At 38.0% G+C, this 23,797-nt stretch overlaps 1 protein-coding gene across 7 annotated transcripts in view; it reads left to right on the top strand.

The window, feature by feature from the left end:
- MEF2A (myocyte enhancer factor 2A) overlaps positions 1-23,797 on the top strand; it is an 81,035-nt gene that overhangs the window by 19,088 nt on the left and 38,150 nt on the right. For all 7 annotated transcript variants that reach the window (XM_079317570.1, XM_079317574.1, XM_079317568.1 and 4 more), the window contains exons 2-3: positions 15,018-15,215; positions 19,629-19,832. In XM_079317570.1, the coding sequence (XP_079173696.1) occupies positions 15,162-15,215; positions 19,629-19,832 (258 nt within the window). In that variant the 5' untranslated portion in view covers positions 15,018-15,161. The remainder of the gene's footprint in view (positions 1-15,017; positions 15,216-19,628; positions 19,833-23,797) is intronic.

Below are 23,797 nucleotides of genomic sequence, written 5' to 3'. Positions count from 1 at the left end.
CAGCAAGGTCACTTTAGAGTTCCCATTTTGGTTTTTCCATAGCAGCCTGGATCTGAGACACTGCAGAACCACCAGTGGAAACCCAAACCTCTAGCAAAAGCTGCAGCCTATTTGTAGTGGGTTAGTCAGTTCTACTGACAAATATTTCTTCAGTTTCATGATTTACCGTTCCTTTCCTCATGGCTGTTCTAAATAATATTTTTACAAGAACTGAGTTGTGTGCTTAATTAAATTTTCAGGAGGCCAAAAAAATATCATGTGCACCCTTGAAAGACCTTCCCTTAAGGTGAAATCCTCAAAAGTGAATGAAAAATCAGTTTCTTTTTTTAAATGCCTGTTTGAATCTACTAAATTTAAAACACCAGGTCTGTTTCTTTGTTCTGTGCTATGTGGCACAAATTAGACAAAATGTCACAGACAAACGGTTAACTCTTTCTGCTGCTGTCCTCTGTCACACTTCTGCTTTTGAGGACCTGCTCTTCCCTTTAGGGCCTTTCTTCCAGCTGTGCACGGTGACAATTTTCCCTGAAGGAATGGACTCATTCGAAAGAGAACAAAGCATTGAGACTTGAGAGCATCACTCCTCTGTATGGGAGTTTTATGGAGTATTACCATCCTGTTCAGGAGTATTGTGGCTTCTATTCTACCTAGGCAAGGGCAGCCATTTGACTCAAATGAGACTTTTGATACAGAGAATTCACTAAATGCACTAAATAATTCTTCCTTTCCATCCCAAGCTGACATCTTGCAGCTAATGCAGATGGAAGGATTTGGCAGCAGTAGGGTGTGAGAGCAGAACTCTAGGTTTGCTCTGTTTAAACCAAAGCTCAGTGCTGCTTTAAATGTTGTTATTCCTGTGCAATGGATCAGGTTCATACATGCAGATCTCTTCCTGAACTGTGCAGTGATGGTGGCCTCAAGATTTTATGTGCTGCTGCTTCTGTTGTAGAATACTAAAAGGTTTGTGTTATTTTGGGTAAGTGAAGCTTACAAAGGGGAGTGCCTGCCACCTCTAAAGACTTGCTGAGATTGTTAATCAGATATTACCATCAAAATGAAGTACATTTAGTGGTAGACAAAGAGGAAGGAAATCTACCAGAAGCTAGGAGGAAGAGTCTCCACTAGTGTTGGTTGATGTAACATGTGTCTGCTAGAAGTACAGGGTAAGCTTGTTTTGATTCCTATCTTCCTTTGAAAGCAGGCAAATGTTTATAGTGTGGAGGATGTCTCCACCCCTCCCTCAGTGAAGCTGTGTGCTGGAGAAAATGATGACACTGGATGTTGGTGAATTCTTACAAATCTAAACATAGTCTAATCATAGGTGTGTCTGTGCATGGGTAAAAGTGTATGAGCTCCAGATGAAATCATAAGATCAAGTTTTGAGAACTAGGTCCAACTCAGTGCTCAGCCTTCTGGGTTATACTAAGAAGTCTTTGTTTCAAATCTCAGTTTAAAAATCTGTTGACTTGGCAGCAGGATGGAGTCTGCTAAAAAACCAACTAGCAATCTGTAGTTCGTCTGAATGCAGGGAGAGAATTGCTGGAAAGATCCCTTTTTCCCAGTGGGAAACCAGAATTTTGTAGTCACAGTGTTTTGTTTTCAATTTTCTTAAAGCCAGTCTGAATGCATTTCCTTACAGCTTCTGTAATTGTACCTCAAAGTAGGGGATATGAGGTGAGAATTGAGGGAAAACTAGAACTCAGTCATCAATACAGTTTCCTAATTAAAATCCACTTCACTAATTCCAATTCTCTTGAGCTGTCAGGAGTATCTTGTATTTTGGCATACAGCTGTTCCAGTGTTTGCTCTGAGTTGTCTGTTTAGTTTTTATTGAACAAGATATGGCCTCGTGTGCAAGACTTGCAAAGCATCATGAAAGAGCAGGACAGGATGGAGCTGGATGCTGGAAGTTTCTTGCAGTATGACTTGTAGCCAGTTAGAGCTTTGTTGCCGTGCATCTCTGTTTCAGTGAGGGGATTCAGGTTCTCAGGGTGATACAGAAGAGCAGGTATGTTCAAAGGTACACCAGTATTGGAGGGAAAAACACGTTTTCAATACAGACCAGAGCAGCAGTAATAGAGCTGAAGAGGCCCTGGCTGGCTGTGCTTCCAGGCTGGGTCTTTGCTGAGGCAGGTGAAATTGGAGATCAGAGCACTGCTATCTGCTGTTTGCCAGCTTGCTGTCAATATTTATTGCTTCAGCTGCTGCAAGGCTTCCAGTCAGCATGTGAGAGAGAAATGCTTTAATGTCCTGAAGGCCAGAGTATTCAACAATTAATTTTTTTTAGGGGGAGTTAAGATTTCTTGCAGGTGCAAGAATGCTTCTCAGCAGGTTCTTGAGAGCTGTATATAAACAATGTCAATTTGCTGTGATTTACTTTTTGTTCATATAACTATATACATGTTCACAGGTGATACAATGAGTAAAATTAGATAATGTAAAATAATCAAGTTAGCATCTGATTCTAGTGTACAGAATCCACTTTAATAACTGTATTTAATATCTGGTATCTGAGTGGGTTTTTCACCAGATAAAGAAGTACCTAGAGTTTTTCAGAAAGACAAAATTCCTTATCATATGAGAAAGGAACAGAAAAGCATAAGCTTTCATGTGTGCTGTAATGATACTGGTAGATAAATGAAAATAATTTCTGTATCTAAATAAATTTGTCACTTCACATGAGCTCAGCACCAGCTTGGTTTCACTTCTCCCAGCTCATGGGTTGACTGAGGTGTGTGAACTCACACATTGCACATTTTCAGTTACCAGGGCTACAGGCAGCATCCAGGTTTTGTGGTGGAATGCAACTGCTCCTAACCACAATACACCTTAAGAAGTCATTCACAGCTAAGTGCTTTGTATTTGCTTTGCAACTCAAATAAGGTTCCTAAGGGCCCTTAGCTAGGATCCTGTCAGGGGTGAGTGAGACAGCATGGATGGAATGGCTCCAGCTGTGTGTGTGAAATATGCACTGTTCTGCCCATGTTCTCAACAGGTTTAAATCATTGGTGCCATAATTAAATGCTGAGATGTCCACTCTGTCTAATAGTGCAAGAGATAATGCAGAAGAGTCTTCTCTTCTGACATGGTTTCAGGGCTGCTTCTTGGTGTTTCTGGCAGTTTCTGTTTTTTCATTTTTAATGCATAATTGTGGATCTGGATGGCCAGCTATGGTTATAGTCTGATTCTTGATGGACCCTGGTTATTGTCAGGTCTAGGCAGTCATTGCATCCGATATTACTTGGCCAACTAAGTGGTGAAGGTCAAGATGTCTCTTTTATAGTTTTAGACAGCTCACATTTGCATCTGGTATTTCATGCCAGAGGTAAATGAATATACTTGTTTAAATGTAAGAGGTTTTTGGTAAGGGAAGTCTACAATAATCTGAAACTGTCTGAGCTTCAGATTCCTGGCTACTTAAAGCAGTTGTGAAAATAGCCCAGCTGCCTTTCAAATACATTAAGAGCCAGCTTCTGTGATCTTTCTCTTCTCAATATTCCTTGCTCTTGTTGGGTTTCTCACTGATGTAGTACATTACTTGTATAGTAGTTTATCAGAAGGACTTTATATGTTTGTGTGTGTGGATCACTTAACTGGTTCTTGCGTGGGACCTTGATTCATGTTTTTCTGGCCCTTCACTTAAACTTCTGTCAGTTGAATCTTCTAATTCACCTTTTTAGTGTCCCTCTTCATGTAAGATGTTTGTCAGGGTTTGTTGACAGGACGAGAAATCAAGATAATTTTGAAGTTTTGAGGATTTCTGGTTTTAATACAATAATGGGGAACAAATGGATGAGAATTCTCGCTTGTTTTTATAGCCATGGAATATTTCACTCCAGCAGCTTTTGAATCAGGTATTTGAATGTGTTGCCATCTACCACTTGAATCACATAGCTTTGCTGTGAAGCAGTAGTGTTACTTAGGGTCAAACAACTTAATTTTTCCATTTGCAGCAATTGGCAAGAAAGAACAGATGGTAAAATTGAATTATTTTACCTGTCTTGCAGGTAATAACAAATAACAGAGTTACTGTAGCATCCTGAATTTCAACTTAACAACTAAACCATATTAACTGACTGCATATGCTGGTTTCTTGCTAGGGACAACAATAGTTTCGAAATTAGTTTCAGAATTAGGTTTCTATTCAGAGAACACCTCATATTCAGAGGCTAGGTCTATCTGAAGAGTCCATGTTCTATTATCAGTAGTAAATACTAAATAATAGTTAAATGTAGTTGACATTTTTGCAAGAGAATCCAAGTGACTGGGTTAATATTAATGACATAACAATGCCCACACTACCAGACATCACCTGCCAAAAAAGAAAAATGTTTATATGCAGAAGAAGAATATATTCTGAATAGTACTCTTGGTAAAAATGGAGTTTACGACAGTAAGTTTAGGTGTTGATGTATAGATACTAATGTACTAAACTTCTGGTTTTAATGGCTTGCCCTGTACTTGATTAGGACAGTCTTAGCTTATGACTGACGAAATGGAGGGCAGTACCACTGTTAAGATGAAGGACTTGTACTTGGATCAATAAAATGCTTTGGACTGTAAGGAATTTCATTCTAGGTAGTTTTTAAAAGTGGCTGCTGACGTTGGAGAGGTCATGGGAGTCGGTTTCTTGTCTGTGGTGCTCAGCACCATTTTCCTCATTTCCTTGGTGCTGCCTGAGTTCTGCCTGTATATAATCCTTTTGCAGATTATCACAGCTGAGGTGTAGCTGAGTGTATTCATCTCAGTTGTATGTTATTTTATTATTTGCAACCCGTCTGCTTTGGATTCTGAAATGTTTAGATTACAAAGAAACTGTCTCTATGCATGTCTGGAGAGGACTTGCTCTGTGATCTGCTGTAGCTCCCCCACCAGCAGCAATTGTGGTTTATTTTATTTAAATATGATGGGACTGTTTGCTTAAAACAGGGATCCTTTGAAATGTGGTTTTAATATCTTAGAAATACTAAGTATATAGTACATACTTAGTATAACTTTTAAAAAGATTTTATTTAGAAGTTTGAACTGGTAGTATATCTGAATTTTAAAAGCCAAGTTTGATTTTTGAACAAAGGCTGTGGCAGCCACAGAGTAAGAAACTTGCCACTAATCTTTGTTAGAAACACGTAGGCGTCGTTATGGTTTGCTGCGTGTCTTTCTGAGGCATGCAGCCTGCTTGAAGCATTATGTTGTCGTGTCTGTCTGGTTTATAATTGTTGCACTTCAACAATATGACTGCATGCTGTCATTTAATCAGACATCGAATAAATTATCAAGAAAGCTTTCTGGATAATTGTTCAGTGATTTAAAGCTTCTTATAGATCACTGATGTGTGTTCTCTTTCGTATTTCTTCTTGGGTTTCCTGTCCTACTTCCTTTAAAAGGGGGGTGTGTGTCACGTGGAATCCTCAGGAAGACTGGAAGCGTGTAGCTGGTAAGAGATGGTGTGGAGACTGCCTGTCACAGCAGGTAAAAAAAACCCTGACAAAAAACCAACACAGATGGGAGTTGTGCAAGAGGCTTGGAGCCTGTGGCTTGTGCAGAGCATGAAGGAAAGCTGATCTATAACATCAGGAAGAGGCAGATAACTGAGGATGAGCCAAACCTTGGGAAGATGTTTCCCAAGTACAGAATGGGAGCATACAGCGCTCTGCGTCACAAAGCCACTGGTGACTGAAGCCAAACTTGGAAGCCAGAACCCATCTTGCAAGGGCACAATGTGCAAAGAAGAATCTTGTTTACAATCCTTCTATTTTCCATTCTCTCATCTACTGACATTTGTCCCTTGCTGAGAACTTCAATACAATCTGGCATAGTTAGATTTGAAGCCTGACTTGGGGAAGCTCTCTGTAGGATAAGGTATAAGCAAAGCCACGGAATGCTGTGGCTGCCTGAATGTATCCCATTACATTCCTGAAGTCAGCTGTAAATGTTTTTGATGGCTGTAATGTTTGTTCAGGAACATGTGTTGAAGTTGCTGTCCTGCGGCTGTTTGTTGTATTACCTCAACAGTTTGTACTTCGCAGGCACAGGGGACAGTTTCCCTCTTCATAAAAAGTAACAAAGAGTTACTAGAAGTTTACTCACTAGTTAGTGTTCAGACGTCACAGAGTTTTAGAACTCTTGCTGCTAATCCAAAAGATCAGTTTGCTCATGTACCAAATTGGTACAATTTTCTACAATAGGGAAACTGTGCTAAATAAGATTACCTCATAATTTATGTTCTGGTGTGTGGGTTTTTTTTTTTTTTTCCAGTAGAAGAAAGTACAAGACAAACACAAATGCTTTTTATTTACATCTTTGCTAGGGAGAAATCTGCTGTAGTTTCTACTCTTGCCTTGGGAAAACTGTACCAGTTATACACCAGTCAGTTTGAATATACTAAACACAGACAACTGTTTTACCTGACTGCAGAATTGCTGCTTTGACGTTTGCTACGAGGAAAGTGAAGTGCAACCTGCAGAATTTCAATACAATTTTAATGAGAATATTTGGAGGATAAGAGTAATAGATCTCATAACATTTAGTATGTCCTATGTCCTGAGTATTTTTCTGCCTGTCTTCATTTCTATACATTTCAAATATTATATCAAGATGCTGCTTGATTTACCTCAGTTGGCACCTTGTTCAATTTTGAGCTGTGTAAAAGTAGTGCACTCTATTTGTGCTTTTCTAATGCTGCTTTTGTGTGGGTTTTTTTTTCTACAAAATAATCTAGTGTGAGATATGGTAGGTCAAAATTTGTATAGATGGATATTTTTGTCTAGTTTATAAATGTTCAGTTCTTTACATGTGGGTTATTGGTTGAGATTCTAAATGGCTGTAAAATAGTGTTTCCCTTCCAAAGCATGCACACAAAAAGCTTCAGTACTCTTCAGAAAGGATAATCTACTTAAATCGTGTTCTCAGAGACAAAAGGAGAACAGTGCTCTGTGCGGGTGAGCATTCCATATAGAAATGCCAGGAACCTGAATTTAAGTTTACTTTGACATATTGTTGCTTATGTTTAAAATGCTCCTCCCACTCAATTCAGCCTGGCATGACCATATTAAAAAAAAAGGAATAGACTAAGCCTTTAAACTTAATTATCTACAAAGGGAGGAATATGATTAGAGACCACATATTTAAAAAAAGAAAAAAGAAAAAAAAGTCTCTTGTCTAGAATTTCACAGAAATCTGACCAGGTGAATTTAGGATTTTGCAGCTGAATTCTGTTCCAGGAACTGTGAAACATCTTGTGTCTGTGTACAGTGAGTAGGTCTGGGCATGGCAGTGCTTGGTGTGCTCTGCTGATTGCCATAGAGATAAACAGAGATGTGACAAGTGGGGCAGAGCCATTGTGAGAACTCAGAGATAATGAGCTACACCTTTGCCAGATGCATGTTGCTATGCAAAATAAGATTAGCTGTATTCTCTGATCTATTGATAAAGTTAAATTGAGATGGGAGATGTAATGAGCCAAGGTAGCAGTTATCAAAACTTGAGTGTCACTGCTGTAACTGATGAAATATGAAGACTTCTGGAAAGAGATTTCACAATGATAATATTTTTTCTTAAAGCCATGACTTAACGGTATGTTAAGTGTTATCTGAAGATGCATCAGTGAGCCTGAAGGAGATTAATGAAGTATTAAGATGTTGCAAAACTAGAAAGTTCCATTCTGGTTAGTAAATATATTAATATGAAACTGAACAGTCCTGTATATGTATTTTATTGTCTCTTATTGTAAGATGAAGAAAAATATGAGAATTAATATTTTAATTGATCACACTGTTATTTGTTGTTTAGTAATCACCAGTGCAATGTCGAGGTCTTGTTCAGCTGATTCTCACCCAGTCATTATTAGGTTGCCTTTAAAGAAAGGAATTTATTTTCCCTGCTGAGAACAGCACCAAGGTTTTGGTGATCCCCATCCCAAGATGAATATAAAAAATACATTTCAGAGGGTTTTGTCTCCTGTACAAAGGAGTGCTGTTTTATGGCAACTTTTTGTTGTGGGTCCAGTGGTGTATAATTTAAAGCCATCTCTGGCAGACGTGTTCTTATCAGCATTTTGGAAGGTTCATCTGTTGGCTCCCTTCATTTGAGCCCAAGTGGAGCTATAATAACACAAACATGGCTCTGTGCCATTTTTTGGCCACATGTTAGTTAAGTTCCACAGCCATTATAAATTCCTGATAAGAATGAGGCAAATGCTTTTGATCTTGAAAAGCATTTAATGTGTTCTGTATGTATATTTTACTTCAGGAAAAAACCTGCCTGCTGTGGCTTATAATGTACAGATGTCTATGGGGTTAAAATCTGGGTTTAAATGCTTGGAGTTGCACTTTGAGCTTGTCGTTGAGAAAGCTGTCAGCCATCAGTTTTACACTAATTAAATACCTGCAAATACTCTTTTGCTATGGAGCAATCATATCCAAAGTTAAGTTTAGATTTCTGCATCTAGTTTGTTAATTTTCCAACAGCTGTAAATGGAAAAAAAGGGAGAATTTATCTGATAAAAAATTCTAAAATTGTGATCGTAGTTGTTGTGAAAGCTCTGGTTCATTCACTAGGAAATCAGTTCTTTTGGCCTCAGCTTTTAAATATTGGGGTTTGTTTTGTTAACAGTGTCCTGAATCATCTTTGTTTGTGGCTATTTTTGTGTACCATGGAAAAGTCACTTCTTTCAACAAATTGCAAGATAAATTAAGAGCAAGTTTCTTCAGAAACTCTCTGGAGCATGTTTTCCAGACTGCTATTCAGTCATGCAGTTATTTTCTTAATCTGTTTGTAGAAGACTGGCAGCAGAATTCTTATGATTACTTAATATTTTATATTCTGCTTGTATGTAAAATTGGATTTTAATCCAGTATTGAAAGTTTAGTTCTCTTTCTGTAGTCTTTCTCCACTATTAGCTCAACAGTTTCCAGAGCTTAGTTTTCTAACTGTATTTTAATGTATTTTTGATACTGCAAGGATAAATTAGTTTAGAAAATACTGTGAATGGGAATAATAAAATAGAATTGAGTGTTACTTGAAAAGATGTAGTAAATATGCATGCTTAAACAGGTAGCTTGATAATGGCTGCTTTGGTTCTAGGGAGTATAAATTATAAATGCTCAGAATAGGATGATAGAGACTTTTTAGACTGAAGAGTAGGCTGAGAAAAAATGTATAGTTGGAGTATTGAGTATTATTAAAAACTTAACCCATCTTAATTGAAAGTAACTAACCAGAGCAGAATTCCTGGCTGTCCCTGATCCTGGACAAGGCCACATCTGTCACATTTGTCACATTGTCTGGGAGTGCATTTGCTGTCGTAGGTGATGCTGGTAGTTCTGGAAAACTGTGTCTGGAAAACGGTCTGTCAGGTCAGGAAAATCTAAATTAAAGAAAAGTTCATTCTAGGAGTAATAAAACTTGTTTTTAAAACAGGCATTTGAATCTTATTTCATTTTTTCATACAGTTCAGATTTCTGTAGTTCTCTTTGCAAGAAAATGGAGTTGTTCCACTATGTCTTAGGCAGGAGTGAGTGCTTGGAGGGGAATGGCAGAAAGGGCTTTTTTGAGCAACAGTAGATTTAAGTAGCACTTGGAAGGTGCAGTTCTTCAGTGAGAATATTGTTTGAAAATACTTTATGATTTTTTCTAATATGCCTTCAAAACATAATTTGAAAAACTCTGTTACTTACAAACTAGGAGCTCAAAAATAGATTTGGTGTTAGGGTGGAAGCTGAGACCCATGTTTGGTTACAAAACTCCACAAATCATAGAAGTACAGTTTATTTAAATTGTCTTGTACTAAAGATGTGCGTTGTTCTTCCCAGCTGAAAGAAACAAGTGTTTTATGATAAAAAAGCCCAGAATATCAATAAAGAATTGTTTATGGCTTCCTGTTTTTTACGTTGTCCCTCTTAAAAAAAAAAAGTGATTTTTGGCTAAGACTTGTATTATTGTTTTATAACAATGCTTGTGTATCACTTGGTGGCTGAGGACCTTGAAGCTGTGAGGCCACTCTGATTTACTCTGAGGCTCTGCTTGGATGGAAAAGAATGGCTTCTAAACTGAGGATGGAAAAAAGATTTATTTCCTAAGATTGTGGTGCAGCAAGTAGGGAGAGAGAAATGACAGCATGTACCCTTGTTTTGGAAGGGCAGCTGTGTGATTGTTTAACAATTACATCTGACATCACTGACAGCAATGGATGGTGGCAGGGCTACAGAAATGTGGCTGGAGGAAACTGCTTTAGTACTGGTTTTGCACACCTCTGCAAAAAGCCCAGCAAGGATCCAAGTGTGGTCTCTGTTAAGTGCAGACATAAAGGTGTGTGAAATCCATTTGCTGGGAATTTTAATGTACAAATTTAACTTACAGGTGGTAGCAGTGAGGTTTGGAGCAGGGCTGGTAGAATGTCTGGAGCACAGAGAATGACATCCTATGGATCTCAGCATGTGTCAGTGCAGTCATATCAGAGTGAATGTGTTTTGTATAGTTAGTATGGTATTTAGAAAAAAAGGTGGTTGGAGTTGTGTGCTTTGTGTGGTTTGCATCTCTTTCAGGTTCTGAAGAAGAAAATGTTCTTCTCTCTTACTTCTGGACAGTAATGGACAATCTCAGAAATGTAGTCTGAGAATCATGCTTGACCTTGCTCCACACAGCTCTTTACCTTTAGATAAATTACTTTGCTGAAGACATTCTTTGACTCCTTTATTTATTTTTTTTTCCCCCTAGCTACTTCTGCTCAGTGCTGTGGGGCAGGGAGAGAGGACACTGACATTTTTCCATTATTAGTATTAGTGGAAAAGTGAGATACTCTGTGTTATCTGCCTTGTTGGTGTGCAACAACTAACACATGATGGGAATCATCTCCGTGTTACTGTGAATGGGAATTTTTATATTCTGCTGATGTGAGTGTGCAAAGTGTCAGAATAACCAGCAACTGTGCAGTTCAGCCATGATCAGTCTTTGCTCATCAGTTCATGCACAGCCTTCTTTAAGACTACAAAAAGACCTATTAATGTTGATTTAGGAAAAATGACTCTCTGCTATTTTGTACGCCATACCCAAGGCTTGTGTAAGATGCATCTCTGCAGATCTGTGTTCTCATGCAAATGATCTGACGTCAGGACACTCATTCCTTTGTGTGCATTGCAGTAAATGAGCCGTGAGGAGACGGGGACTGTCAGATGTAACCTGTAACCATGGTGGTGAAATGGAAGTTTCAAGAAAACAGAGTCAGAGGGAAATAAAAGGAAATTAAATGGAAGGAGTATGATTCTGACACAGTTTTTCCTAACCTGTTCTGCCAGGAGGCTTCTAGACCTTGTGCAGTTTTGCACAGATATAATGTGTTTCCACTGAACCCTTGAAAGAATCTTTTTAAATAGGTCAAATACAGTTTCCTCGCTTTAAAGTTACATCTCTCTCAACAATCTGTGAAACTGAAAGCAGTCTTAGCAACAAATTCTCATGAGCTCCTGAAGGTGCAGGTCTAAGGGTCTGTTTCTGCATGTGGTTTTGTTGTCTGTCAGTAATTAGTGTGCTGTTTTCACATGTTTTGGGGAAGGGAATAAATCCAGAAAATTGGAACAGTTTACTTTTAAACAATAAGGGAGGCTATTACCTAGACAACTACAAATATAATTTTTCTTGCCTTTACTGCAAGCTGACATTATTTTCTGTTTGAAGCTCATCATGAAGCATGTGGGATATTTGCCTCCTTTTGCTCTTCTTACTCTAATTATTTTGTTTAATAGACACCTGAAGTTCTTCTTTAAGACAAACTTATTTTTCTTGTGTGCCCGTGCTAGTAATGTGAAGCAGCTTTGGTGGCTGTGATTGGATTCTGTCACTTAAGGAATTAGAACTTTACCTTCATCAAGGTTACTTCGTGTTAGTTTCATATTCACTCTCAGATGTAAATGTGGGTTGATCTTCATATGTGTTTCAGCAGGTTTTTCCTTTATTTGGGCAAGAGTGTATTGATAATCTAGATGAAATGGTTTTGTGAATTAAGAACTCCACCTAATATATGTTTGTAATGCAACTATGTTTTAGCAAAATGCAAACTTTTCTAGTTATGTTTCTGATGGACCCCTATGTTGGACCAGGTCTTCTATCTTGTCATCCATAGTTTTGTTGCTTGTCAGGAGAGAAAATAAAGCCACAACTATGACATAACCAAGGATGAGTAAAGGGAAAAGTGGTTTTTCTCATTAGAAATGTAACATGCCTTTGTCACTGGCAGTAACTTCCCAGTGAGATGTACTGAGAATGCATAAGAAGTGCCTTTTTACTGCACAGTTCTGTCTGATTTTGCAGCTGTGTCAAGGTCCTTTCTGCCCTGAGCTCAAGCCAAATTTCTGTTTCAGTTCTGAGCTTTAAAAATCACCTTATGTGGGACTTCAAAATGACAGGGATGCTGCATCCTGGAGCTGGGCTGCCTTTGGAAAATGAGATTCCAAGCCAGGTTCTGGTGTCCATAGCAACCTGTGGGAGAGGGAGGAGAGCCTGGACCCGGGCTGGCCACACATGCAAATAGGAGCTGGGAATTTCTAAGTGATACAAGTATTGAAGGTTGAAGAAAGTCAGGCCCAAGATGAGAGGGAACAGTGAACTGTCATAAATGGGAAATAGCTTGAGGCTTTTATGCCTGATAGAGCACAAGCACTGTAGAAGACCTGAAATAACACCCCAAAGCTGTAACAAAATGTTGATGAAAATTACTGTTTCCCATTTCTCTTTGTGTGATAGTACACAGAGCAGATAACAGTGTTTCCCTGCTACTGTGCCTTCCATTAGCTTATACAAAACATTTGTGCTTCTTTTATTTTGTATTCTTAATATATATTGCATAATCTCACATCATACTTATCTTCTGCTCTCCCTCCTCCTTCTCCAGAGTTCTTTATTTTATTCACTCCATAGACTTGCTTTTGAGTATGTGTTGCAGGAGGCAGGACTCCAGAAGCTCCTGATACAAAAACCACCACATATGTGGTTTATGTTTTTATTATTCTATTCCTGTCTTCTTCTTTGACCATTCTAGTGATATCTGCTAATAGTCACCAATAAAATACTGCACCCGATGGATCTTCAGCCTTGTATGGTGGCCATTTCTGTGCACTAGTGATGATGGGGAGGTTTCAAAAGTAGAGGAAGGACTCTGGTAATTCTGTATTTAGTGAACTTTCTCAATAATACATGGTAGGTTTAGAAGATGAAGCCACAGATGAAGGAGAAAACAAAGTTTTAAGAGCTGGTTAGAGATCCTTTGATTAGATATGTTCAAGGGATGCAACCAGATTTTTCCAGAACTAAATTTAATGTGTGATCATAGCATGAGCTGAGAAATTTTTTTTAAACAAAAGTGGGATAAATCGATATGCCAACTGTTGTTTCCCTGGAAGATATTCCCTGTGTGCTGTTGGTTGTATAGAGCCTGTTCATCTGGTCTTTATTGGCTGTTAATCACCTTCTTAGAAGAACCTTGGAAGAAATCCTTTGTCATGAAGAAAACAAAAGCAATGCAGTCTTGATGGATGTTTTCAAATATTTTGCTGTATAGGCAGTGTTTACTTCATATCCTTTAGACCAGTGGACATGATACTGTGTAAATGTGGATTTGATTTTAAATTTCATGAAACAGTATTTCTAAATACTTAAGCATTTTGTGATTTTGTTGTTTTTTTTTTAAAGCAGTCCTTTGTTGTTGTCAGGTAAATAGAAAATGGCATGTCTTCATTCTGCGATGTTCCTCCACCTCTGTTTTTTTTCTCCCAAGAACATCATGTCTGTTTCCTCGGCGTAAATTGAATGTATTGTGAAGTGTAGCCTGTGACTAATCGCCTCTGCTGTCTCTGCTCATTAACTGTCTGATGGTGATGTGGTTGCACCACTTTCTACACATGGCCTCAAGGATATGGTGTGGTGACACCCAGATGAAAATATGCAAGGCTCGACTTCAGAAGAGGTTTTGGGTTGGGAAGTTAGAAAGGTTATCAGCTAATATATGGGCTGGTTTTACCCCTTTGAGTGAGTATTATTAGGTGGTAATGAGATAAATAAGGTGTATTTATTTCATGTTTATACATTCTAGCATACCCTTTATGTTCTAGAAGCCATTTAATTTAGGTTGTTCTCCAGTTTTTTCTTCAAGTAACACTATCCTACAATTCAAGTTGTATGTCTGGAATATGGCTTAGCAGTTTGTTAACTGAAAATACGTTTGAAGTTTGTTAAATATCAGATAGCTCAGTGCAGACTTAAATGTGGTGGCACACTCACTTTTCAAATTTCCTGCACATTTATCTTGGTGAACAATATAACAGTGCAAAGAAGTACTGGACTGCAAATGGGTATGGGCTGATGTGGCACTTACAGGTTATTGGAGAGAGAGAGGAACCGTGTCAGGTCTTCCTTGGTGTCTTAGTAACCATGAAATAGTTTTGTTGCAAAACTGTTCTCAATGGCCTATATATATTAAGAATGCAAAATTTTAAGTAGAGAGTTTCCCTCTTTCCTTCTCCCTCTTGTTTCCCAATGAAACCCCAAGATTTGGCTCACAAAAGGAGACAATTTGGCTTAGGAACAGAAACTTGATATTCTCATGTCTTTGTTTTGTTATTTTTGTGATAATTTTACAAGAGGAAACAAGCAATACAAAATGTTTCTTTTTAAAGTTTCCTAAAATATTGAGTGGAGTCTACCAAAACTTGCAAATATGTGAAACCTCAGATAATTAAAGGCCTAAAGCTTAGAATGATGAGCACCATGCCTTTGACAATTGTATTTTTAAGGCATTCAGTTGGAAGTGTGTGCAATTATTAGTAATTTTAAATTTGTAGTTGGTAGGTAGAATGTAGCAAACCAGTTGGAGTTTAACTGGAAGAAAGTGTGTAGTATAATGCTTTACTAATGAAAACACTTGATTTCTCACTGAAGTTTCATGGTGCACGTGTTTTTTGGGTCTGTGGGTTTTTAATGGTACTTCCTTTTTAGTAAATTTTAAATGAATATTTTAAATTCTTTTTTAGGTGCTTATAAGAAGAAGTAGGAACCGTTTCTCAAGCTGAAGACAAAGTAAAAGAAAACTGTATCATGTGTTAGAACACTGAAGAGGGACATTTCTTGGATTAGTTTATTTCTGGATTGCTAAGCAAAATAAAGAAGAGGCGAAAATGGGGAGAAAGAAAATACAGATCACGAGAATAATGGATGAACGGAATAGGCAGGTGAGAAACAAGGAGTCTGCATGAACAGCTCCATCAGTAATCTTAAAAAGGAATGGAAAGTTTGAATACATTCATCCTAATTCACTGTGCTAAAGCTGTGCTTTGTCTTCATGTATCCACAGATGCCCTTGCCAGAATATGAATAAGAAATGATTTTATGACTGTTTGAGGAAAAAAAATGTTATTTATTAGTAATAACTCTTACTACTTGAAGTCTAAAATTGCTATTCCTATTTAAATGGTACCCTACTGTACTACCAGTAGAGTGGAGAGGTGTTTTTTAGAGAGATACATTACTTGGTCTGATAGCTGCTAGGAACAGTCACTACTGGAGAGAGAGAAAGGACAAGAGATTCAGGAAGGATCTAGTAAAGATATTTTCTGTAGCACTTTGAGGAGTTTGAGATAGCTCTGGGCAGTATCTACAGTGCTTTGGATACAGTAGCAAATTCTGTTAACATTCTATTTAAAAACATTGATTTGTATTTCTTGTAAGAGCTATTTGCTGCAACAGTCTTTAAAAATTGTCTGTCAGAAGGGAAGAGGGCTCAAAATGAATGTTTTGGGGAAAGCTGCTCACTTGGCTGCTTATGCCCTAACAGAGAGATGCCCTGTGAACTTAAAAAGTACCAAAATTTGATGACTCTTGCAGTAATGCAGCCTCTTAGTTTCTTAATTGCTGCATGAGATACAAAATAAAAATTTAATTGGACACTGAAATATATAGTGGGATAACTGGAAGCTGTAATTTTAAAGGCAGATTATTACAGGAATGACTTAAGGTCTTCAAGAGCAGTGCTGGTGGCTGAGGCCAGAGGTGCTGCTGGCCGCCATCTTTTGTCCGGTGATGGTCCTGAGCAAATCCGTGTGGGCTGGAGATGCACATGTTACACCACTCTGTAATCCTCTTCCAGCTTTTAACTATTCTTAGCTCAGGGATTTCCTGAGCTGGATGTGGTTTCCGTATATTTAGTAACCATTAATGGATTCTTTTTGTTTGTTTTCCCCACCCCCCACCAGTGAAGTTGTTCACTTATCCTTTGAGTCCTTAAAACGTTGCAGCATTTACAACATGTTTTGTCTAGAATTTCCTATAGATCTATTGCCTGTTGTTTCAAGAAATACCATTTTATTTACCCTTTGTCATGGTTCTGCCAATTATTTAGCTCTTCTATGAAAGAGGTAACAGTGACTCCCTATCTAGAGTCTGTCCACATTTGCTTATTTTCTCTTAAAGTAAGTTTTTTCAGCCTATAGCTGCCTTGCTTGCTTAGCTGTTTTAATACAAAATTTGTTCCACACCTCTTGATCCTTTCCCCTGAACATTCTGGACTATTGCTTCAATACTTTTAATGGCCAAGGGACCCAGAATTCAGGATGCAGGCAAAATATGGATTTATATAGTGTGCAGTGCTGTTTTGTTCTGTTCCCTTCCTGCTGTTTGATTTTGTTGTTCAACTTCTGAGCTGCAGCTTGACGTTGGGGGTAGTGTCAGAATTCCATGGGACTCTCTTGCTGCTGACACATCAGCTCAGAGCCCATTGTTTTGTTGGTGAAATCGAGATTGTTTTTCTCCCTGTATCACTTTAAAGCAGTGTAAACTCGGAGAAGTCTATATATAGCAAGAAAAGTATTATTGGAGTTTGGGAGAAAGCCAAGTATTGTGTTTGAACAGCTTTAATCACCCAGTGACTTTATGTTTGATGTAGATAAATGTCTTAAGTACACGTAGTAAAAGTAGATGAATTAATGAATTCACTTCTTTTCGAATCTTGCTCTACAACTTAAAGCACATGGAAGAGGTGAAAATGGATCCTGCTTATTCCTTTTTTTAATGAATCTGGATTAAATTGGGCAACCTTGGTTTTGTTCTGCTTGAAAAACAAATAGGTTTTGCTTCTACCCTGAGTTTGGTGAAGTGTTTTTTTCTTTTGAGTCCCCATCCCATTGTTCTGATTGAAACAATGGAGAGGAAGAGAATCAGTGCATTAGTATAAAATTTTAGATCACTTGCACTATTGCTGTGACTGAAACAAAATAGGGAGATTAAACTGTAGTTTTGTTTCTAGCAGGTTCTTGACTAGCAACTTTTTTGGCTATTTAGTGATGAGGAAGAGGATTTAAACTCTAACTTAAAAGTAGAATTAGGCTTGCATTATCCTTTTTCTATAGAAACCCAGATGAAAACACACTGCATTTTGTTTTTAAATTATTTTAGAGATATTAAATAGTTTTTGTCAGTGGAATTTTACCTTTTATATGTAGAGGTATTGATGGCATTTAACCCCACTGGTGTTCCATGGTTTTGGTAGCCAGGATATAAAATTATAACATATTAGAATGCCCTGATGCACTGGGCATTTATAAGGTATTTACTTGGAGATTTTTTTCATTGACCCAGATAAGGAGGGCATTCAGGGTTTGTTTTCAACAGAAAGTGTAGTTCAGTTGTGTCATGTCAGTTTTTCTATGGCAGGTACAGCTGGTGAGCAGGTCACACATGAGATGCTTGGTTGAATGTTTAGTTTGAGGTTTAGATTTTTTTGTTTGAAAATATAAGTAGAATGGGACAGAGTTTTATCTAAATCAAGTTCATATAACTTGTGTGGGAAGAAAAACTACTGTTTTGTCAGAAGCATCTTATTTCTGATGGGATTGTATGTGAGCTCAAAACAGAATATATAGACCATTCCTCAGGGGGATTATGATTGTCATGAGACTGTCATTGTATTATTAATTAAGCAGCTTTATCTGCTTGAATGAGCTGTAGGACATTTATCTTCATTAAGCTGAAGAGAATCCAGTGCAGTAAATTAGATATCAAAGGAGCTCAATCTTGCTGCCTTTGCTGTCTCCTCCTCACTCATTTTTTTGCTAAGCAATATTAAAATAGTGCTGGGAAAAAGATTTACCTGCAATAAAGAGACATGTTTTTTGGAATTTAAATGAAAGAAAAAAAAAAGAAATATACAGAACTAAGCCTGCTTTTGGATTCTTAAATGAAAGCAGAGTTTAAAATAATCTATGTGCATTGAAGTAGGGCTTGGAGTGCTGTGATAGAGAGGTTTGTGCTAAGCACTGTCCAAGCACCAAGTGGGAAATTGATGCCAGCTGAGAATCTCACAAGTGAAGCAGCCTTACAAGAGATGAGAAAGATAAAATTCCAGTAAAGAAGAGCTCTTGTCCAGATTCCTGATGGTCCTTGGTGACAGTAAATCTTCATTCTTTTGCCTGAGGACTTCTCCAAGTGACACAGCACACACACATCTTGTTTATGATGCCTTTTTCCTGACAAACACTAACCAGTAGTACCTCTGTATACCTGCTCATACTCAGGTAATAACCTTTTAGGTGTCAGAAGAGCAACAGCTGTATCTGTATATCCTCTGAGACTGTTAATGTGGTGGGAAGTATAGGACATATTTTGTATTATTAATGGTATTAAAAAAGTAATATGTGAGATAATGAGGAGAAAAAAGCCTTCAGGTCTGTACATACAGAAGTTGTCTCTCATCCATTTTCCCAAAAACTTGATGTGCAGCTTGGTAATTAAACTGCAGAAACCCAGAAAACAGGTTTGATTTTGTCTTACTTGATTCCTCTCTTGCAAAAGCTCATCCATTGACTGTTGTCTGTCGAACATGGGACTTGTGGATCACTCACTGTCACAGAGACTCATCCTTGGAGTTATAATAGGGGGATGTCAAATGCATTGACACTTTCATATCCTTAGCTGCTGTCTTGTGAAAGGAATAATTTTTTTAACTTTTTTTTTTTTTTTTTTTTTTTAAATCATGACTGATGGTAACTTTTCTAACTCTTTTCCTCCTTCCCTGATGGGCAGATGCTCCTGTGTAATTTGTTTCCACACAGCAGTTCTAACTGGACAGAACAATTGTTACCTGATGTTTCCAAGTGGCAGAAAACAAGTCAAATTATAAGTGAATCTGGTTAATTAGTAGCAACAAAATAGCAATATTTCTTATCTTTGCATAATTAGAAATTATGGTGCATAGTAATAGTTGTTTCCATTGATTGTTCTGTTTTCTTTGATTTTATTGCAATTAAGGTTGTAAGTACCACAGAGGAAAATACTGAGATACCTGGAAAGTCAGTCTGTTGAACAGAGGAAATAAACCTAAATTATCTTATTCTAACTAAAATTTAACTCTCCTTGGTAGTTACTTACCAGTGGAAGAGTTGGGGGTGTGTAATTGTTTAACTTAGTCTATAGAAAACATTGGGCACTAAAATTGGCACCAGATATTATAGGCAGTTCTTGTGTTAAGCTGCATATGACAGTAGGAGTAAATGGTGTAGGCTCAATTGGTGTGTTCCTTGATTATTTTCCTTCAAACCCTTGTCATGTGTTTTTAAAAAAAAATAAATCAATCATTATTCTTTCTTCTCTAGGTCACCTTTACAAAGAGGAAGTTTGGATTAATGAAGAAGGCCTATGAGTTGAGTGTGCTCTGTGACTGTGAAATAGCACTCATCATTTTTAACAGCTCTAACAAACTCTTTCAGTATGCCAGCACTGACATGGACAAAGTTCTACTAAAATACACAGAATACAACGAGCCCCACGAAAGCAGAACCAACTCAGATATCGTTGAGGTAACAACTTGAAAAGACACCTCAGTCTTCTTATCTCCTTCATAATTAAAATGTAGAGCAACATAGAGTATTTTAAGATACTTTAACCAAATATTTTAAAGTCATTTAATACCGTGTTATAAAGTGTAAACTACTGCTTTTAGTCTGGTTTCTCTAAGGCAATAACTTGTCTTTACAGCCATGTTGTTTTCCCATCTGCCCTCCACCCCCTGCCAGTTTCTGGGAAGCATGTTTGATTTCAATCACATTTGGCAATGGAAATAGAGGTGTGAAAAATGGTTGTCTTTCTGGGGAAGGAGGGGGAGAAATGTTCAAGGTTTAATGGGGAGAAAAAAATTGACTGAGTGGGGGAGGAAGGTCATAAGAGTGCCCTCAGCCTAACAGACAATTATAGTTGGCCCTTTTTCTCCTCTGAGGTAGTAGCCACTTTGCCAATCATATCTTGAACATGGATCAAATCAGCCACCACCTCTGCTGCCCCTTGTTCAGCCAAGGGGAAAAAAAAAAGCCAAAAAAAGAGAATATGTGGAATAAATGAACTTAATTAAATTTGTTGTCCAGTGACTGTCAATTAAAATAGCAGCAGAAGGACTGCAGTTTCTGCAGTAATAGAATAACATGAATATGTTTACTCCAAGGTATTGGTTTCATCTACTTTTATAATGCTTGAGCTTTAAATAGAAACTCTTTTCAGTACATAATTTCTAAATTAGGTGCAGTAGAATTCAAGGATTTTCTTGGCAATTGGAGCCTTGATGTACTGTAACTGCATTTCAGAGCATGTCTCCAGTAGTCCTGTAAATAGACCAAAACAGGTGGCTGACTTAAGGGTTTAATTTAAATTCTGAAGTTGTCTTCTGAACAAATGCCTTGCTTTTTAGGAATGATTTCAGAATAATGATTAGCCTTGAATAGCTGAAGAGCCTATTGCCAAGGGGATCAGAGTACAAGGATGGTACTAGCTGATCTTGTACATGAGTGTGCAAGCAAAACATCAGATTGACAAAACTGACATACAGACAAACGCTTTATATATCTTACTGAGAAGATTCTCTACTAATTTGTCAACTGTCTTTTATGATCAGAAAAAAACCCTCCCCAACTTCTGTCTTCAGCATTGAGTTCTACAGAGAGGGATAATACAAGCCATGAAGAGTTGAAGGCTTAGTCACTGGATTAGCATAAATAAGGGATAGCCACTGGAGAGGAAGGGAAAACCTAATTTCTGCAGAATGAGCTTTTGATTGTGACAGACATGAATTTGAAACAGGGATGCAAGTTCAGCTTGGTTTTGTTCTGCATGCAGGCTCTCTTTGTGTTGTGACTCATGGTAATGGTGCTTCTTCACATCACGAGGACTAGGGACCTCTTCCAGAATAATTCTGTGCAAGGCTGCTTTTTTAGGTTCTTCTTGTTAGTGGGTTTTTTTACCAGGGTCAAGTATTTGACCTCTGACAAGTACATTAGAAATGCATTTAACATCCAAGGGCAGATGTGCTCTGGGGGAACATGCAAGGACTCATCTGCAGATTATAATTTTTTTTTCTGGGTTCAGTGTTTTTATGCTAGAATGAAATTTGGGACTTTATTCCCATGTTTCAAATACAGTGTAATTTAGGAACTTGTCCTCCTATCTCTTCAGATTAGCCCTGTGTGCTCTTCAGCCTGATTGTGAAATATTTTTGGGTTTTTTCTTTCTGGATTGATGGGTGCTTGGAGTGTGATAGATGCTTAGTGACATCACCAGCATTTTGGAAGCAGGCTGAAAGAACAATGTAAAATGGCTTCTTTTTATTGTAATGACATTGAAATTCTATTTTAACAACTGAAAATTACTGCAGAAAAGCACCTAAAATCTGTCAAATTCATGCTAAACTGAATTATAATAAGCAGTTCCATTTTATGGAGTTATAGCCAATGTATAGATCTTAGTTTAGTAATTCACTTACCTCCTTGAATGTGACAAATGGCATTTATTGTGACATAGGCTCACCATCATCCTCATGTGCATGACAGGAGGGTGGGTTTTCCTGGGCTAGAAGGAAAGGTAATTCCACCAGCTCAGGAGCTGAGTAGGGAGGGAAACAAATCTGCTGCTACTTATTTCTAGCACTGCGTAGATGGCAATGTTGTAAATGATTAAGTGAAATCGATGAGACATCTTCCCCTTGTAGTTGTCTCCTGCTCAGTTTTGGCATAGGAATTGCTTTCATATGCCCAGAGCTTGGTGTCTGCTGTTGCTGCTGGAATGTTTGTGAAAACATAGTAGGAGGGAGAGCACTGGCATCTTAAATGAATATTAGAATTTTTTTTTGGTGCAGGCACTTGGGTCTTTCACTGAATGTGTTAGTGTAGATGGGAATGATCTGCTGCTGTCCTATACCTGTTCTTTTCTGAGGTTACTAGAGTGTAAGTAAGGTGGTGCTCTTGCACAGCATTGGTGGACCATATAGAGATATTGATAAGAGTAAAATTTTTATTCAGTGTGTGCTTTGAATTATTGAAATACTGAGATAATGTATTTGGTTTTACAGACCCATAATGGCACAGTTGCAGATTGTTATGCTGAAGTGCTGTCTATGATTTGAAGGACTTGCTGTAGGTGTTAAAGCATTTGATGCTTTAATGTTCATGGGCTTTTTTTCTGTAACAGGTTATTCTTGACAAGTAATTATTTTTCCTGAAGAAAGAAGTATTTCTGCAGAGTAAAATGGGAAGAATTTCAGGTTTTATCAGGATTCTGTATCCATATGGTCAACAAAATGTTTTAATTTAGAAAAGACAGTTTGAGACCTTGAGCATTCACTGTTTTTAAATCCAAAGGAAAAGAGGGAGATGAACAGGCACTTGTATATTTTCTTTAGTGCAGGATGTTAAGATTATTGCAGGTTATTTACAATAACATATCATTTCCATTTTGGGTCCTTCTGCCCCTCAAGAAGGCCTCAGAAAGCAGCAGTTGCACAGTTGTTCCCTCTCTCCCAGCCTCACTTTTCCTGGGAGTCAAGGGCTGAAGATGGCTTTTCTGCCTGTTTAGCTCAGCTTTTTATCTTTTTTCCATGTTTTCATTTTTCTTGACTGATACAGTAAACCAGGGTTTATTTCACCTACACTTGGCCATGGTAGGTTTTCTTGTTCCTCATCTCACCTCATCAGACTGAGGTGATTTGATTTTTAGGAGCCTGTGTAAAATGTGACCTACTTTCCCAGTTGGCATCTGTGCCCAGGAGAATTCCGGGTGGGTGTCAGTTAATGAGGCTCTCCTGTGCTCTGTAGTTTAATGCTGTTTTCAGTGCAGTGTAATGTGCTGAATAAGGCTTAGGTTATATCCCAGATATTGACAGCTGTCCTTGAAATAGGTAATGATCTGTAATAAAAATTGTAACTAGAAAGTACAAAAAAAAATCTCTTAAACTATGGCACGTAATTATTGCAGTCATACTCATTCTTGTGGAAGGACTGCTCTGGTGTAAATTCCAGCAAGTGATTTGGATGTTTGTATTAAATATTTTACCATGGGAATTGGTGACTGTAATGGGAGTAACATTTGTGATGGCATGGTATAAGAGTGGTTTTGTCATAGTTCAGACACAGCAGGTAAATGACCCTGCTGCTGCTTTCAGCAGGGTCAACAAGCCAGTTTAATCTTCTGCTGTAATCAGCTGTTTTCTTGCATTAAAATACATTTAATCTCTTGCTTTTCACAAGATTTTAATAGAGCTGTTACAGGAGCAGTGTATGTTCTGTAGCTAGGAACATATCAGGGATCAGAGATGGGGTTGTTGGCTCCTGGCTCTGAGTGAGCACGGAGAGCTCAGCTGCACGTGGAGAGCCTGCAGCAGGAAGAAGCAGATGCATCTCCCCAGCCAGATGGAGCATATGCCAAGAGACAAGTGTAACAGTGTGGGGAGCATAAACAGAAAAGTTGGTGTTGAAACACTGTGTTTATAAACCAAAAGCTCTCT

Source organism: Erithacus rubecula (genome assembly GCF_903797595.1).
Source record: "Erithacus rubecula genome assembly, chromosome: 14".
Classification (NCBI taxonomy): domain Eukaryota; kingdom Metazoa; phylum Chordata; class Aves; order Passeriformes; family Muscicapidae; genus Erithacus; species Erithacus rubecula.
Note: the sequence above shows the minus strand (reverse complement) of the source record. Positions and strands in the feature narration are given on the sequence as shown.